At 37.7% G+C, this 18989-nt stretch overlaps 1 protein-coding gene across 2 annotated transcripts in view; it reads right to left on the reverse strand.

Moving 5' to 3' along the window:
- Positions 1 to 11139: 11139 nt before the first annotated feature.
- PARP8 (poly(ADP-ribose) polymerase family member 8) overlaps positions 11140 to 18989 on the reverse strand; it is a 116691-nt gene continuing 108841 nt past the window's right edge. For both annotated transcript variants that reach the window (XM_069880267.1, XM_069880266.1), the window contains exons 22-26: positions 18866 to 18935; positions 15214 to 15290; positions 14227 to 14296; positions 12501 to 12585; positions 11140 to 11887 (exon numbers count right to left, since the gene is read on the reverse strand). In XM_069880267.1, the coding sequence (XP_069736368.1) occupies positions 11785 to 11887; positions 12501 to 12585; positions 14227 to 14296; positions 15214 to 15290; positions 18866 to 18935 (405 nt within the window). In that variant the 3' untranslated portion in view covers positions 11140 to 11784. The remainder of the gene's footprint in view (positions 11888 to 12500; positions 12586 to 14226; positions 14297 to 15213; positions 15291 to 18865; positions 18936 to 18989) is intronic.

The following is an 18989-nucleotide window of genomic DNA, read 5'->3' on the forward strand; positions in this document are numbered from 1 at the left end:
GTTTTCTTCAGCAAGTATGCATGCCTTACCCTATGTGAGCTTTTGGAGCTCACTTTAATGCAGCTGGAGATGCATTAAAAAAAGTTAATCTTAAACGTCCAAGAGACTAGGGCAAATTCAGCTGGCAAAATAGGAGAAAGTGAAAGTCTCTGTGGCACATGTATGACTGAAGGAGGCCCTTGGTTGAGAAGGAATTTGTGTGAATGCCCAAATTTCCACGCACACTTTCTAGAGTGCTTGGCAAAAAGCAAAACTTGCCCACCAAAAAACAGTTTAGAAAAGCAGTTCTTGGCCAGGCTTTCTCATAGCAGCAGTCTGTTTGAGCATGGACACTGTATGAACAATGCTGTAAGTAAAGTTTCTTCCTCAGTTAAGTAGACCTTAGCTGCCTGGCCTAACATCCCAACCTAAAGAAATCAAATCACAAGTAAAGATACAGAGATGAGCTCAAATCAGCAGAGAAATGAAAGAATAAATTTCACTTAATGCTGAAAGGGCTCAGTGAAACAAAAAAACCCCAAGCCCCAGCATCCCCCTTCGAAATATCTAACTACTATAGCATGATTTTCATCAGGTGATCACATTATGTTGATTAATCACTGCAGGAAATGAGTACCTCAATTCAGGTTTTATGCAGACCAGCAAGAGGGTGCAAGGAAGTCTGTGTTGCATATTGCTACTATACCTTTCAAGTTTTTATGGCCCTCAAGAGAAATGAGGCATTCATAATGTGGGGGAAAAATAAAAATCATAGAGAGGCCCATAAATCTAAAGGACAAAGTTGTGGAAATCACATCTTTAAACTGACACAGCTGTGATTAACTGGCAATGGCTTTTACAGTTAGAAAAGTTTTGTATATAGTTATTTGCTCAGAGAAAGTTTCTGGTGAAAAAAAAAAAAAGCGAGTACAAGTATTTAATGAAATCCTTGTTTGGGGGCTGGTGAGATGGAATATGTTAAACCACAAGCCTTGCACCTCAAGAAGCTTGGTTTTAATCTGTTCTGATCTCAGAGACTTAACTTTCCAGTAGATGTTGGCTCACTTGTTTTTACAAAACCACCCACAGGATTCAGTAGTCTCTGTTCAGCAGAGTACTGGAATAAATCATCATTCATGACTGAGCTCTATTTCATCAGCTGTCTTTGCAAGTTTAGACACTCTCTGTATATGTAAGACAATGGTTTGTACTTTCCAGTATTGAAACACCAACCTACCAATCAAAATTACAAAGGATATATGCATGTGTTTGTATATATTGATGCAAAATTAAAGAAAACAAAGGTAATTACTGTTGATATGGAAGTCTACTTAGAGGCCTGGATCATAATTGACTTAAATGCTGTGGAAACACTTGTACTTACTCAGGATGTAGGAATAATACTACAAATCAAAATAATAGCATCCTTCATCCATTTTGCATTTGCTTTCCCCACAGGACACAGCACAAAGTGAAAAGCAAGCACAGCAGTGCCTTAACAAATGTAATTTCCCACCAAGGAATAGTTTTACAGCTACAGCGCAAAAATCTAGGTCTAGACAAACAAACTTTCCAAGTTTGACCACAATAGGAATGCCTGCAGAAGCAAACTGAATAGGCTCGAGAACATTGCTGGGCATGAAACACAACTGTATGGCTCGTAAAACTGCTAGAGCAATCCCTTGCACAATTCTACCCTATTTGAACTCCTACACAATTTCCAGGAAGCAAGGACCATGAACCACCTCTTTACCGTAGCTTTGTTTCTTTCTTTGCATTCATGCATGTTAGAGTTGGCAAGAATGCCTGTGAATAAGGATCCACAGAGCAGACTATGTAAAAGAACAGTTTACACAAAGCAACATCATTTACAGAAAGTAGATTTAGATCAGAAAGGCCAGGATTTTTAGCTTTATCCAAGGGGTCAACAAAATCCTGAAAACCAAAACCAAAATCAGTTCTTATTTGGACCAATTCCTAAATTGTTGCACTACACCAAACCATTAGCTGCCCAAGCCATGGAAACTCCACTTACAAAAATAGAAGTAAAAAATTTTCATAATAAATCTCATACACATATGCCATCAAGTCTTTCAATCCTCTAAGAAAAAGGTGGATTCAAGTAAATGGGCTTGAGGTTTACAAATGTAAAAAAATCTCTGTGCAAAGCAAATGAATGCATATGGTAGCTTATTGATGGAAAAGTCCATTTCAACCCAATTAATGGAAATTGTTCAAGCAGATTAATATAGTAGATCAAGAACATTGTTGAAAGTAGCTAAGACTCTCATAAGCTTTCCTAAAAATAACAACACAGAAAAAGAATCTGGAAAGGAAAGACCAGAGATGCAACCTGGACCCTATTTAAAGACACAGCCAGAACTACTGGAGTATTTTAAGCTTACTCTGCCAATTTTGTTTAGATGAAAGGAAATTATGAGAGGAAATTGTGTATATAAAACTCCTGAGCTTTTACAGCATCCTTCTTGTCATTTTCTTTCAGCCATGCATTCTTGTTCTCATGTATAAGTGAATATTTTGTACACATGCTTTTCATATTGCAGGACTTTAATTTCCCCATTTTTTATTATTCCTGGCTGCACATTTTTGCATTCTAACTGAAATATCCTCAGTATTGTTTTTAATGCCAACATATGCTTTTCTAAAGACTATATCATGTGAGAAAAAGGACAGGGAAGAGAACTGCAAATGGATCAGAAATTCAGGTCACATTAGCATAACTATATAGAATACGAAGTCATTGAACAACATAACAAAGAGCAAAATGGTCATCTGCCCAGTAAATCCTCTCTCCTTCTTTTATATAATTTTTTGCTAGTGGATGACTGGAGACTATTCCTCTTAAAAAAAAAAAAAAGGAAAGAAAAAAGGAAAGAAAAAAAAATCTGGACAAGCCAGAAAAAGATCTGACAAGATAAGCCAGACTGTCAGACTCTCAGAGAGAGAGAAGTCCCCCAGCTCAGGTTTAGCAGGTTGTTTAGCAGCCTTCCAAAAACCTTTGTAACCAGTACATAAAATGGACCAAATGCTACTGGTACTGCAGCATTCACAAACAATAGCGATAAATCAAGATGCTTTTTCAGCAGTACGCCCCCCACATTACAAGTAGGAGCCACTCAGCCACCACAGAACAGATTTGAGCTTTTTGATATTTATGTCCTACTGATTAGCATGGCAAGCATGAAATCTAAGTTTGCAGAAGCTAATAAAGAGTCAAACAGTGGAATAATACAATTTCACACAGATGGAATACTCTGTGAAGAGCAACATCTCAGCCACGTGGCAACATGTACAGAGGAGGCACGATTGGCCCCCTTGAAATTCTCCAAGGGGAAGAATTTAAAAGACTCTAGCAAAACATGTCATTGCCAAAAGGACAGGGAGTCAGAACCAAAAGCAAGCTACCAAAAGGTACCAAAAGCTACCACATTAGGGTTGTTGGAAACTGTATTTGCAACATGCTGCATCTGCCAAAAGAGTGCTGTAAATGGTGATATCCCGATCCTTAGTTTTGAGCTAACAGGATGTTTTAATTTACATTCCTATTTATACATGCAAATAGATTTATTTTTCACGTATTTACATCACCATATATATTTAAATTAGCTAGGGCTCTGATTCATCCTCAAACTTCATACTGAATTAACCTTGGTAGATGATTGTGAGCAGAAATACCCCAAAACCCCAAGCTATTTGTCTAGGAGAGACAGAGGGAGCAAGATTTCTTTCTTAAACAATTAGCAAAGTTGTTTAACAGCTCACACAAGAACAATCTAATCACCAATTTTAAAAATCAACAAGGAAGGTATCAGCCACCTCTTCCTGTTCTGGACTGTTTTACCTGTGTGGACTCCTCCAGAATATGTAAATAAAATATGAGACTCCAGGGAATTGTCATCTGGCTGAGCCATTCTTCAGTCTGCCTGAGATCTATAAAAAGATCTGCTGCTGCTGTAAGGCAGGCTGCTACACACAAGTACAGCGGGACGTTGCCCCAAGCATGGCATTAGACTGAGCTATACAGCTACAGAACAGCAGGTTGAAGAAAACAAAACATTTTTTTTTTCTCTTTTCTTCCAAACAATGGAAAGCTTTCTCTTTAAAACTTATAAATTAGAGTTGCTTTGCTGATGATAAGCTCTGGATTTTGTTGAGCAAATCTTAAGCCAGGAGTTCCTGTATTTTTTTGAGACATGATCTCTTGAGACTTGTGCTGTTCTTGCTCTGCAGCAGTCACTGTTCCTGCTGCTGGTGTTATTCCCACCGCTTCAGCATTTTGCAGAATGCCAGTTTTGTGCAACTGGCTGAAATCCAATAGCTGACGCTTAGTATAGGGGCTTACTACATTCAGTGCTGCTACTAAAAGGGTCTTATGCCTCATTCAGAGGCTTCAATTTCTGTGTGTTGAATTACACTTCTGTCTTTCAAATGTGGATGGAAAATGCTGGCCATATTTAAGAAAATCATCCTAAGGGAGCCATTATGTGAGCTAATGAAAAAAAAGCCAATTTAAAATCTACTGTGTTTTTTTTAAAAAAAAAACCAAAAACCATACTGTCTTTTTCACCTGTTTTGATACTCGTTTTTTTCAAGGCACTGAGTCCTGAAGTGAGCCTTTGTTGTATTCCTTGAGACATTTTTTCTTTAGTAACAAAAGAGCTTGCACTGTGCTGAGAGGTGAGCATAGCAAAGTTGTGGCCCTTGGCTACTATTGATTTCATTCATTTAATGCAGCTCCATTTAAGCTGCCTTCCAATATATCAGGTGGACAAATCCCTCTTGAGGAGGCCTAGACTGTGTGACCTGTGTAAAATTATTTGCTGCAATCTGTATTGCACAGTAATTCACAAAAAGAAGTTGGTCAAGCATGCAAAAGCAGTTTAATGAATGTACTTTTTCCAATGGCTGTACTTAATCTCAGAGGATTTTCTGTTCTTCCTCCTGTCAAAAAACCAAAATGTGTATTTGAAAGCAGCTCTGGTCTATCACAATAATTTTGTATTGCTCTCAATTAATGTTTGGATTATTAATCTCTTGACTCCCACACTGAATTGTACAACAGATGAATACAATATGCCATAAACTTTCTCAATGGAAAGTTGACTATTAATGCATATTGAGAGAGTTTGCAGTGCATCAACTTGGAAATGGAGTAGCTGTTAAACCAAAGCTGGTATAAATCCTGTTCCTCCTGCTATTTCTGGGACTGATGGACTGATTTTAATGGAGTCTGAGACTTCACCACTGATTCAACTCTTGTTTTGTGAGTTTGGAAGCCACTGTTTCTTCCAACTTTAATGTTCCCAAAATACAGAATATCTCTTCCATTATGTAATTCAAGCTCCAGCCTGTACACTCCAATCAAAAGCAAATTATGAATCATTTAGGGTAGCAGTGGTGTATTTTTGCCTCTCTCCTATAGTTGTACTTCTGTAAAATGCTTAACAATAGTCAATAATACCACTTTGCCTTTTCCAATCTAAAATCCACAATAGCAAAATAATAAATTTTAGAAAAGGCTAGAACTTTTGAGAGATACAATATCCACCCATATAATTAAAATGAGCTCATTGGGAGTGAAAAAAACAATACGCTCATTGAATTAATAACCAGTCCCACAAATGTCTGCATATTTTATGAACTGCAGATGTGCATTTATGCTTTAAACATACCCACATTAAAGTGCAACATGGTTTGTCATATATTTGCTGTGTTTTCATGACAAAAACAGCTCCACAAAAAACAGGACTTCTTCTTTAAAAGCAATTATAAAATGCATCTTGAGACATCCTTATGTATTTTATATAATACTGTACATGCAAAATACTGCTTTAATTTCAGTATCTCTAGTTTGAACCAGCTGTGTAACCCATTCAGATAAACACAGAGTGGAAAGCTGGTTTTACTGTTCATCTAAGTGTTTTTAAAAAGATCACTGCAGAAAAATTTTACTCCTCTAATATGTGTAAAAGCATGGCATAACCTTTAGATGTCGTTGAGACTAGCAAAAGTCAAGAAACTGCTTCAGACAGTTTAATTTTCAGAAGACTGTTTTAACTTTGAACAGAGTTCTCAAAATAGTGCCCAAATGCACAGTACTTGTTGAACAAATTCTGATTTATTTAAAGTAAACATTTACATTGGCTACAATGTTATAACTGTTACAAAGCTGGATAAAACAGACTTAAATAGCAATAGAAAGCAAGTGCAGTAAAAAGTGAATAGAGAAAATATTTGGCCTTAGTGATCTCCTGGCAGTATTTACATTATGTACATTTTGTTAAATATTTGTAGTAACTCTAAGGCACCATAGGCTAAATAGCAGGCTGCAGTACTATTTTGTGCACAGAACTTAATAAATTTATTTGGAGACAAAAATGCTGTAGAGTTAAAAGAAACATAGGCATATTTAATGTTTACATAAAGGAGTGCTGCTTCTTAAATTTCAAAGATACAATACATACTGGATAAATTAAAAAATTATTTTTAGAACATTAATTTATATTGAATGTATAAGGACTATTTTTACTGACTTGCTGGTAAATGTTTAATGTAATTATTTTTCAACAGGTTTTTCACACACTAGATATGTTCATCTAAAAACTACTTGTATTTTTTTATTTTCTTTACAAAAGTCTTATATCTATTATGTATACAAAATCCCAATGAAAAGTGTAATGGGTGTGAATTTACATCGTAGCCATTCTGCAGTGGACCGAAGCTTAGCAGGACTGCATAAACAAAATGATGCAGAACTGCAGCTCAAGGCGGTTTTTTTGCCCCTTGCTCTTGTTGGGGGCTGCCGCTCCAGCCAGTGAGCAAGGGTACAAAACTGCCACCCTGGGAAAGACAGATGAGCTCTGTGCTTTCAGACTCGACACTTCCAAAACAAAACCTGGGAATAAAAATTCCCGGTGACATCCTTGGGCATTTTACATGACACCATACATCCTCTGCTTCGAGTAAATATTCCCATTTTTATATATCCCCTTCTGAAGCAGGAGTGCCTCTCCACCCCTGAAGGCTTTAAGGATTTAATTTGATTGCTATCACAGCCCTGGCTGACTGGACTCAAGATTCTTTCTGAACAACATTCATTCCTACTCATATTTTAACTGTTTTCCAAAGCACAGATCTTGCTCAGTTTAGTCAGCAGGCTCGCCTTTTACCTTGAGGTAGAGTTTGTAACAGACCTGCGCAGGACTCCCAAGTAACATCTTTGTTATTGCAAATGAAGTGCTGCAGGAGCCTCCATGCTCCATGGGGCAGGCAGCTGTGCATCCAGCGCCGGCCAGGCCCTTTGCAGCGCTGCAGCACAAGTCCCACAGCACTGGAAGATGGCAGAGAAGCCGTGCAGGGCTCACAGGAGCATGGCAAAGCTGAGCCCCATGTCAGGGTCCTTCCAGCCCCTTCTCAACTGCATCCCCACTATCATAGCTACTGTCCTGACATGATGCAGCCAAGGAGAAGCTGAGTCCTGCCAGCTCCCACCTGGGCAGGTAATACCTGGCCCAACTGCAATCAGCCTTTGCCTCCGTGGCTCCCAAAAAACTTACTGTGAGGGCGAAGTGTGACTTCAACAACCGCCACCTGACCCTCAGCATCCCCAATAGGTGCCCAGCACAACACGGGATCAGGACTCGAATCTGTCTGTTGTGAAAATGCTGATATTACGGAGTGCTTCTGCTCCCGCAGCACTACTTTCCCCATCAGTCACAGCTCCTCCTCTTCACATTTGACTCACATTTCCTAGAGCCAAGAGGAAATCCATCTACATTTACATAATGCTTAAGTAACTAGATACTGATTTTATATTTGTTTAGGTATTTTTTTTTAGCATTTCTTTTTAAATCATAAATCTTTTCATTCAGTTGTACCCTCTTATTTTCTTTGTTTGCACTTTTGATCCATGTTGGAAGTACGCTAATCTTTTCCACAGTAGGAGGTGGTTTGTAAGCAAAGTAAAATTGATCTAAGCACAAAGTCTTCTTCTGGAGTGATCTTATATTTGTATTAACAAAAGCATAATCTTAATTATTCATCAGATGCATTGTTTTCAGTATTAACAGTTATAATATTAAAATTATACATCATCAGTAACAGTTCCTCAAAGGCTTTAGAGAAAAATACAAGCATAAACAATTCCAGTGTCATTGACTAATTCCTGTAAATTAAGAGTACTACTACAGAAACTGGCCATTTTATAAGTAATATGGAGCCAGAAGCTCAGATGATCAAAACAGTAGCGCTGCTAAAGAAAACAGAGCTATGCTGATTCATACCATAGAAGATAACACAATTGCTTAACCCCTTGAATGCTAAATATCTGCGTGAATCTCAAGAAAGTTTTAAAAGCATCTTTTTGATTCTTTTCTCAATAGCTAAAATATCCATAAGTATAAACATGGTAATTCATAATTAGGGTGCAATATTAAGGTATTACGTTTTTTCCATCAAACCCTTTCAATTTGTGGGTTTCTAATTTGTTGTGGGACGCAGGAACAAGTTAGGAGGTTCCTTCCCACGAATTTCCTTAGTTGATCTATGCGGGACATGGTCACAGAGAGGTATGGGCTCACGGAGATTTCTACCAAGAGAGACAATAGACCCTGGGGCTCTATTTTCTGTGATTAAAATCTATCTGTGAAAAGCCTACAACTTTACAGTGGAAACTATAAAGATTACTCTATCACCAATATATGTGAGTGATAACAGAGGAAGGGATATGTAGAGGCTTTATGGATAACACAGGGCTCTGCTCAGGTGACCCTGGCTTTTTATTTTTCATACCCTGCAATCCACACGAATGAGTGTATTTGGAAGAATCTGGCAATATGCAACTCCTACCTTTGGATAAAACCATGAGGGAAAAATCACTCAAAGAAAACCTCATCCTACAGCTTTTTCATTCCACTTCTCGGTGATGAAGTCTTTTTTTCAGCTTTGAAGTTGGCTAGAGGAGTGCAATTTATTTTTGAGTAACAGACTTCCAAAGAACCTCCTTCTTTCCCCTCATCTTTTAAAAATTATGAGAACTAATTGTTAAAAAATCCGAAGGGCCATGTTCACCTGCCGATAACCTGTAAGAAATTTCTCAGTATTTTGCCTAAAGAAAAAGTGAGTGATTTACTGTATAGCAAGTATATTTTGGTTTGATTGAATTGCTGTTTATGCGTGACATCGGACTGTCCCCTGTCCTCTGCACTGTGACACCTCTCAGGCAGTCCAGCTGCCCCAGGCACAGTGCTGCCCCATGCTTCCATGGGCTCTGTTCCCCTCACAGTGCAGCTTCATTCTTCCAGTTGCTTCTCCTGCCATGCACTGGTGAGACCTGAGCTGTTAATATCCCCTTTAGTAATTCAGTGCAATTACTGAATTCTGTAATTTTCTCCTTTTTTTTTTTTCTTTACTATGAGCAAATTCCTTGTCTTTTCAGAATTATTTTTCTTCCTGAAAGGTTTTGCCCTCTCCCACTGATTTGTAATGCCTGTGCTCATCACATTCTGCCTTTTAGTCTTGGCCACCCTCCTTCTTCCTTAAGCGTAAGCTGGTCCCCACAGCATTCCCTGAAGTGGGCACCTTACAACAGCAAGACCTCCAAAGGTCCTGCTTTCCTTCACGCTGTGTCTTCCTCCTGCTCATTCATCTAGGAAAATCTTCTGAGCAGTCTTAAAATTTGCTAAAGATGTATTTATTCGCCTCTCTCAAGAAGTTGTACTTACAATGGCACAATGTATGGCCAGTATTATGACCCCTACACTTCTTGTTTCTTCCTTCAATGGGTTCCCTTGTGACACTGCTGCAGCTTGAAAAGACAGGAAGACAACAGCTTGCTTGGCTTCTCCAATTCACTCAGGGACATCTTCCTTTTTTCTTAGTTTTTTGAAGAAGCCTCCCAAAGTGTTGGACTATGAGTCCAGCAAGTCAATGTAGGGTAATTTTGTGGACTTGCTTCCTAGTTTCTTTCTGCTCTGCAAAACACAGTGATTCAAACACGTACAGCAAGAAAAATTATGGAGAGATGGTCATTACAAGGTTTCTGCTCCACTTCTGATTTATGTTGATTTTGTGTAGTTACACAACATAAGGCTGTTCTTAAACAGACAGATAAATTTCAGGAAACCCCTTTGTATCAAGAAGTTAACCTGCGCTCCAACACAGAAGATAATCATTAAAGTAGCATTTCTCAAGTTAGGGAGACACAAAGTAGGGCTGAAAGTCAACAGAAATTCAATAGCAAAATGGGGATTTGCAAAAAGGTTTAGCTTTGCAACTCTGGATGGGAACTTAGAAAAACTGAAATCCCCAGATAATAAGTATGCTAAAATACAGGTCCAAGTATGTGCTCCCAGGCCCAACAACACTATTTTACTTGTAGGGCACTTCAATTGCAGCAAGTAATAAGGGAATGCAGCTTCAACTAGAAAGAAGGAACCTTACAGCATATGCAACGCAGTTCTTTTGAAAACAAACGAACATGCTTGTGCTCTATTGTGCTGTTATTTGGCTCCAACATCTTTATTATGAAAATAAGATAATAGAGGATTCAGTCTATTAATGATTTCTGAGATGGCCTGTAATAGATGTGTAGTTGGATAAGATGAACTGCTCTCCATGTTCAAGGGTGTGATTGATGCTTCAGGATAGCTACTGAGAGGATTGCCAGGGGCACCCATTACGACACAGAATACACTTTACGCCTTGTAGATTGGGCCCCTGACTGCCCGAGTGGCTATCATACTCACTTGGAAAAAACAGTTCTAAATTTAAAGTATAGAAATATTTGAATTGGTTTGTTTTCCTACAGGAAGAAATTAATAAAAATACTTCACCAAGAGAAAACCAGTAAAATTTTGCATTTGTTTGTATTTTCTAATATACTGACAATCAACTCAATCACATAAAAGCCTTAATTCAGCACATACTTTTAAATATGTGGCTACATTTAACCACAGAGCAGCTTCACTTAAGATGAAAACATCAAAGAACCTTGTTGATCTAAAGAAACTCTAAAATCTAGTATATAAAAAAAATTGTAAAAACAAATTATCAGCTTCAAGATTTCCAGATGTTTACTAGACTTGTATAATTAAAAAATGTAATTGAACTGCTGAATGGATAAGGCAGTGTTTCCAGCAAGATAAAGAAAACTAACAATACACCATCACATTCACTACCTTTTTCTCTGTTTCAATTATTAAATAAAAAAATGTACTGTCATTTTAACCTACGACTCTAAATCCTAGCTGCATTTGTGTAAAATAAAATTAATAAAAGATAGCTGCAGGTAACCAGTAACTTTAATTTGACATGTTCCAGACAACCTTTTATTGTGTTTAATTATGAGACTATTTTACGTATTGCAAAGTATCCTGCCTAATACAGGTGCTCTGCTATAAAATTTTCTCTCTTATAATTCAGTCATTCTAAATTTAAAATGTCAGTGTACAGTACTAAAACCTCCAGTTGAAGTTAAATATAAAAATATCAGCACAAAACTCCTTTTTGAAGTCTGTTTATTGTCAGCAACCCAAATGCCTTTTTAGTTATTATTAGTTGTAGTATAGTAATAGACTTTGCACCCCTACAGTTGCTAATTCATACCATCTCAGGTATTTTGATGAGATAAGAAATACTAAGTAAGAAAACAGTAAGTATTCAAAGGGTTAATTTGCTTAGAATCATAATAATAAATTAGGTTTTTTGCATCTTCGTCAGTTCAAAATCCAGCTTTGAGACTGAGGAAGGCTTCCAAATCACATCAATTTACTAAGAGTGGTCCTTTTAACCAGTAGCAGTTTGATTGCCAATTACTCGAAGAATCTCTTTGTGAATGCTTGGTTCCTGTGTATTTATACTTGTATCACCCACTTGACCATCTTCATAACTAAAAAAAAGTACAGAAGATAAAATCAAATTAGTGCTTTATTAAACTCATCCATAACTCTGTTTCATTCAGTAATCAAGAGTGCTTATCCTACATATTAACAAATTTCTTACTAAAACACTCTGCTGCACCGATCCTAAACTCTAGAGTGTGACGAAGGCTGGTAGGGCTGCCACTGCCACTGAAACCCTGAGGCTGAATAAGCCACTAGGATGCAAAGGAACAAGAAACAAGTTAGAGGGGAAATGCTCACATCATAGACAGGAAGCCTTTAATGAATTCCTCAGCTTGAAAACATACAGCTAAAGAGAAATTATACTTATGATACGTGAATAGACTTACTGTAACATGAAGTAATGCTATAGAGTGGGAAAAATCAGTAATTCCATTAATTCACTCTATAACAAAACATCTACTAAACCTTCGTCACTACCTTATCCACACATTTCCTAACAATAGTAAGTAAAAAATTAAAAAAAAAAAATCAGGTAAAAAGTTAAAGAATTAGGAAGAAGTGTCTTTTATCTACTTCAATTACAACTGTAGGAGTGAATACGTGGATAAAGGCCTAGAACAGCCGGAAGCTGAATGTTAAAAGAAGTTTTGTACTCACACAAAGAAAAATCTTGTACACACGTGATCCGTATTGGGCACTACCCATATCTCCCCATGTTTGTGCAGATCAGATGAGGTTATCACTACCAGGGAAAGAGTAAAAGTCATGGTGATGAAAACATGCTTGGAAAATATTGCCTTAGAAGATCTGCTTTCTTACACACTTTAAATAGCCTTCCACAAATGTATAGTTTTCCACTGCATGTCTGTGGCATAGGCTCTGAGCTGGCCGCTAGTACAAACAGGGAGATGAATTGATCTCCAAAGTATGCTCTATGTTCCAGAAAACATGGATGCTTGATGTGTAAGACCCACTTATTAATTGGAATGAAAAATGGAAAAGTGTATTTATTAGAAACTGATTTTAAATAGTCACAGGGCTGTTAAGGAGGATCTCAGTCTTTGGAACAGAAATATTCTTGATTGATGATGGCTAAGCCAAAAAAAAAGCCTTTAAAGATAAAGGCTGAAACTGAGACAGGTCAAATTTGGAATCTGCAATACTAAGAAGTATTTTAAAAAATTCAGCATAGCAATTTTAAGTCAAGGGAATCACAAAGCTGCCAAACTTGTTCAACATTTAGAAAACAGTGATGTATTTGATGACAGGTTTAGCGGCAGAACAAGGACAAAACACAAAAGAAACCTTTTCATTGTTACGTAGAAGCTACACGATCAACCTGTATTTGAAGAGATTTCTATACATGCATTTAAACACTACCATGAATACATGTATATTCCAATTTTATATGATTTCTTCCGTGAACTGTAATTTTTAACAAACATTTATCTCTTGTAGTTTTTATTTAAAATCTGTATTTTCTACCTCCTCTAAACACTTCTTTTCACAGAAAAATGAAGTTGATACGAGTGATGTAAAATACATTTTATCAAATATTTAAATTTCACCCTCATAAAATCCATAATCCATTAGTAAGCTTGAGGAAGATGTGATGTGTATTTAGAAACATCAGGCATTAAAGGCCAAGTAAATGCTAGTTAACGCTAGGTTAATTTCTTATCTTTTGAAAGTTTTAGAACTCAACTTAGGTACTTCCCTGTATTTCATGTTGACTGACATCTCCTTAATGTAATTAAATATTTCACTTGAACATTCTGAAAAAATACACATATTAAAAAGTAGAATGTATAGCTTAATGCTTCCATTTTGAAATAACACCTTTTCTATTGTCTGTCTTAATTTTTGCTTTTAAAAATAGACAAATTCTCCAAGGGAAAAGCAAGGTGAGCTTAACATAATTTCTTTTTGTTTGGCCAGTACTGATACGATTCTTATTCAAATTTCCTAATTTTTTGTTCTCAAAACCTGCTGAGGTTTCATCACTTCCTGAAAGAATAGCTAAGTCTTCCAAGAATGACTGTACTCATATGCCCTGGATTTTAACTTCACAAAAGTTTTGAAGCAGTGAGAGAGAACAGACTGGTTACCAGATGAACAATGTATTTGCCCAACAGTGAAAAATTATTTGGAAACTCAATAGGAAAGCTGCTTTTTCTGAATTCAGAATGTGTTACAAGTTTTATTTGAAGACGGAAATGTTCTGAACTGAAATATAAAGGTCAGCTATTAAGCAAGTGCTGGTATGCCTACCAGTAATCTCCTACCTAAAATCAATCAATATTGGAACTAAAGGTCTCACTGATTTGCATCCAGTAATACTGTGTCCATGACTAAAACAATTTTTCAAGGGTTTCCAGCTTACCTTCACATAAGGCTATGCATTTTAAGTTACGGCTTTGCAAAAATTGTGACTGTTGTCCTTTCTTCTGTGACTGAGATGTAAAAACATGAGAAAATTTTATTAGTGCAGTAAAGACAAACTCAGTGGAAAGTAACAAAGGAGATGGCCCCTATTTTCGGTGGTTTATTAGCGAAGAAAGATAGAAGCAGTCTTTCTAATGTGTTTCTATTGTATTTTAAAATGTAACATAATTTCTAAAAATGTTTATATTATTTGTTTGAATTATCATAGGAGGGATTTGAACTCCTTTATCCAGATAGAAAAAATCAGTTCATGACTACAGAACGAATCATACTACTAGAAATATCAGAATGCTACGGTTAAAAAATTGATAACAGCAAAAAAAGAAGAGTGAATTTGACTACTGATTCTTTTGCCGCTACCCAGGTATTTTACTGGTCTTCCCATTTCTGAGGGATTTTGCAGTTACATATTAATCTCTTTCAGAAGCCAAATAATTCTGTATTTTTTTCTGTGTTAACTATGGAGACAGATGTAAGATTTCTTTCTCAAAGTTTAGCCCTACACATAGTGCTATGAGTTTGCTTTAGATAAAACAGAAGTGTAATAGTTTAATACACGAAAACGATGAAAAAACCCCAACTTGCTATAAACAAAATCCTACTCATTTTTCCAGCAATAACCACTCTCAATTCCTCTTGCATCATTCCTCTGTAAGCCTAGAACTGAGAAAGCAAAGGCTTTCCTTTTCATCCTTTTCCTAAATTCTTCTGCTTGGAAAAATAGGGCATGAGACCAGCAGTATAGTCTGTAAATTGTCATTAAAAGCAATTGGGTTGTGTTTGATGCTTGCAGTCTCTAAAGTTCTTGATTTTGTTCAACAGAACAAAACTGTTAGCTTTCACAAAGGGAATATTGCTTCCTTATCATCTATTTATTCCCAAGCATAAAACCATAAATCCTCCAGAGGTGGGTGATGTACTATACCTGTGACGTATTACTGCCCTTACTGCTTGAAGCTGGTTCATCTTTAGCTGACACCTTCTGCTGCTTCTTGTTCATCCCTAGGAATATTAAAATCACGTAAGACACACTGGCGTATAAGCACCATAAAGTTAAATATGGAGAATACAACAGATAGCACAGTGGGACTCAGTCCTTTGCATGGCAGCCAAAAAGCTAGTTAACTTTGTCACAGAATATTTCAATTTAATCCCACAAATTCAAAATGGGGGGTGATGTGATTGAGAGCAGCACTGCAGAGAAGGACTTGGGAGTGCTCATTGATGAGAAGCTTGACATGATCCAGCAATGCACACTTGCAGTCCAGAAGGCCAGCAGCAAAAGAAGTGTTGCCAGCAGGTCAAGGGAGGCAAACCTACCCCTCTACTCCATTCTTGTGAGACCTAACCTGGAGTATTGTGTGCAGTTATGGAATCCTCAATATAAGGATACAGAACTTGTTGGAATGAGTCCAGAGGAGAGCCACAAAGATGATCAGAGGGCTGAAGAACTTATGCTATGGAGGCTAGCCTGAGAGATTTGGGGCTGCTCAGCCTGGAGAAGAGAAGGCTCCAAGGAGAATTTACAGCAGCCTTCCAGGACCTGAAAGTGGCTACAAGAAAGCTGGAGTGGGACATTTTACAAAGGCTTGTAATGAAAGGACGAGGGGGAATGGCTATAAACTAGAGAGAGACAGATTTAGACTCAACATTAGGGAGCAATTCTTCATGATGAGGGTGGTGAGTCACTGGCACAGGTTGCCCAGGGAAGCTGTGGCTGCCCCATCCCTGGAGGTGTTCAAGGCAAGGCTGGATGGGGCCTTGGGCAGCCTGATCTAGTGGGATGTCCCTGCCCATAGCAGGGGGGTTGGAACTAAATGATCTTTAAGGTTCCTTCCAACCCAAACTATTCTATGATTCTATGTATTGCAAAGATCTTAGGAAAGCCAAATTAACATTAAGCAGATGAATGCAGGTAAACATACACTTAGATGCTACAGAATTCAGGCTGAGGAAAGCTCTTCAGTAGTTGTTTAACAGAGTAGCATGTTAACATGTCTTGAGCCTAACTGACCCTATTCACAGAATTGCAAGGTTGGAAAAGACCCACAGGATTATTGACTCCAGCCGTTCCTATCAACCACTAGACCATGCCCTTGAGCACCTCATCCACCTGTATTTTAAATACCTCCAGGGATGGTAACTCAACCACCTCCCTTGGCAGCCTATTCCAGTGCCCAATGACCCCTTCTGTGAAAAATTTTTTTTCTGATGTCTAATCTGAACTTCCCCTGGCGCACCTTGAGGCCATTCCCTCTTTTCCTGTCCCCTGTCACTTGGGAGAAGAGGCCAGCTCCTTCAACACCACAGTAACACAGTCTGATGTACTTTGAGTGGGATAGTCAAATCATAAGAGAAAAAGCTTTCGATATTATTATCCTGACTTATTAAAAGTATAAATAATTTTTAGTAGTAGTTAATTTATTTAAAGGTAAAATCTACCTTTGTTGAATAATTTATCTACATGCAAAAATATTAAATTACTTGTCAGCCACATTGAATCTAATTTCCATCTCAGAAATCTAAACATCTACACTTGTGTCTTAGATATCTCTTAGAATCCTCGTGTTGGTTTATATAAAATTCCTTTATTATATATGCTACTGCAAGTTTCCTTGCCTTTCCAGTATCCCATATTTCTTTGCAGTTTGCAAATGCAGATTGAATTATGGGGAATTTAATTCTTTGAAGGAATGGGAAGTGTGGGACTCCTCCACGGCTTTTACTGGCATCAAGTATTACATACTTCACAGGAACACAGGTCTCCTTTCTACAAGATACTGGATGGAAGGGACCAAGTAAGATAGAGAGATGTGAAAAAACACATTGAAGCTGACAAAGTAGTGCTGTCCAAGAAGAAGGGCATTTTTTCAGGTAACGATATTGCAGCCTGTCCTTTCAGTAAGTCCTAAAAAGCTTCACACTTGTGTAATCTCTGAAAAACTAACAGTGCCTTTAGAGATTATTGATACTGAAATTGAATAAACAGTAGTAAAAAATGCAGAGCTCTTAAAATGAATTGTGGTATTACCTAAAAATACCAAAATCAGAAAGCCTAACTAAAACTCTCAGAAATAAATCTATCTACATGCACACAAAGACACCTTTAACTAAACCAGCACTTTCACATGTAAGGGAATGGTAAATACAACACACCTAAAGAAAGACGTCACCAAATTTCATAGACTCATCAAAGAGTTGGGGTGGAAGGGAACTTAAAGATCATCCACTTCCAACTGCCCTGCCATGGGCAGGGATGCCTCCCACTAGACCAGGTTGCTCAAAGTCTCATCCAACCTGGCCTTGAACACCTCCAGGGATGGGGCATCCAGGACTTCTCTGGGCAACCTCTTCTAGCGCCTTACCACCCTTAAAAGTAAAAGATTTCTTCTTAACACCTGATCTAAATCTAGCCTCTTTCAGTTTAAAACCATCACCCCTCATCCTGTCACTGCACTCCCTGATAAAGAGCCCGTCCCCAGCTTTTCTCTAAGGTCCCTTTAAGTACTGGAAGGCTGCTATAAGGTCTCCCCAGAGCCTTCAGTTCTCTAGGCTTAACAAGCCCAATTCCCTCAGCCTGTCTTCATGTGGGAGGTGCTCCAGCCTTCTGATCATCTTTGTGGCCCTCCTCTAGACTCGCTCTACAAGATCCATGTCCTCCCTGCGCTGAGGACTCCAGAACTGAAGACAGACTCCAGGTCAGGTCTCATGAGTAGAAGGGGAGAACCACCTCCTTTTACCTGCTGGTTATGCTTCTTTTGATGCAGTCCAGGATATGTTTGGCCTTCAGGGCTGTGAGCACACATTGCCAGCTCATGCTGAGCTTCTCATCCACCAGCACCTCCAAGTCCTTCTCTTAAGGGCTACTCTCAATCCATTCTATGCCAAGCCTGCATGTGTGGTTGGGATTTTCCTGACCCAGGCCTTGTTGAACTTCATGAGGTTTGCACAGATGCTGAGATATTTTAAAATCTCTTAAGTTTCTTAACATATACATTTGTGTATTTTGTTTCTACTATGCTTCTATTTGTGATCTATTTCTTGCATGGAAAACTCTGCATGACTCACTTTTGGATTTAGTAGTGGGATAAATTATGTTCCCCTCCTTCTCATACTAAAATAAACATATTGTCATTATGCGGTCTTGACGTGGAGATACTCGGAAATATACACAGTTGAGCATGTATATTGAGGAATATTTGTTTCGTCAGATTGGGTCCAAAAGGCCGACAAATCCACAGATAATTTTAGATGGAGTTAGGTAGACACTGACAAAAAAATCACAAACACAAAGGCTGGATTTCCACTGCACAATCAAGACCTGCCCTATTACACAAAGCATACAGTATTAGCTACTATTTATTTCAAGCAAAGTTTCAAGATACTCAAGATATTAGGAAAATAAGGACAGTTATTTAATAAGGTAATTTAGATTTTCTCTTTTTCAAATATTTGAATATAAAATCTTGGTCAACAAACAAAAATACTGTGTTGTAAACAGTGAAGTTGCTAAGAAAAGCATTATACTTGGACAATCCCTATATTTCTCCAACTTTAGAGTGATTTATAAATATCACCTGAGTAACCAAATGATATGCTTGACAACGGACTAAGGTAGATTCCACTTCCAAACATTGCACCATGGAGCTGAAAAAGAGTATAGTGATCATTTGATATTAATTTTGTTACCTGGACAAAATA

This window comes from Phaenicophaeus curvirostris, chromosome Z, assembly GCF_032191515.1.
Source record: "Phaenicophaeus curvirostris isolate KB17595 chromosome Z, BPBGC_Pcur_1.0, whole genome shotgun sequence".
Lineage (NCBI taxonomy): Eukaryota > Metazoa > Chordata > Aves > Cuculiformes > Cuculidae > Phaenicophaeus > Phaenicophaeus curvirostris.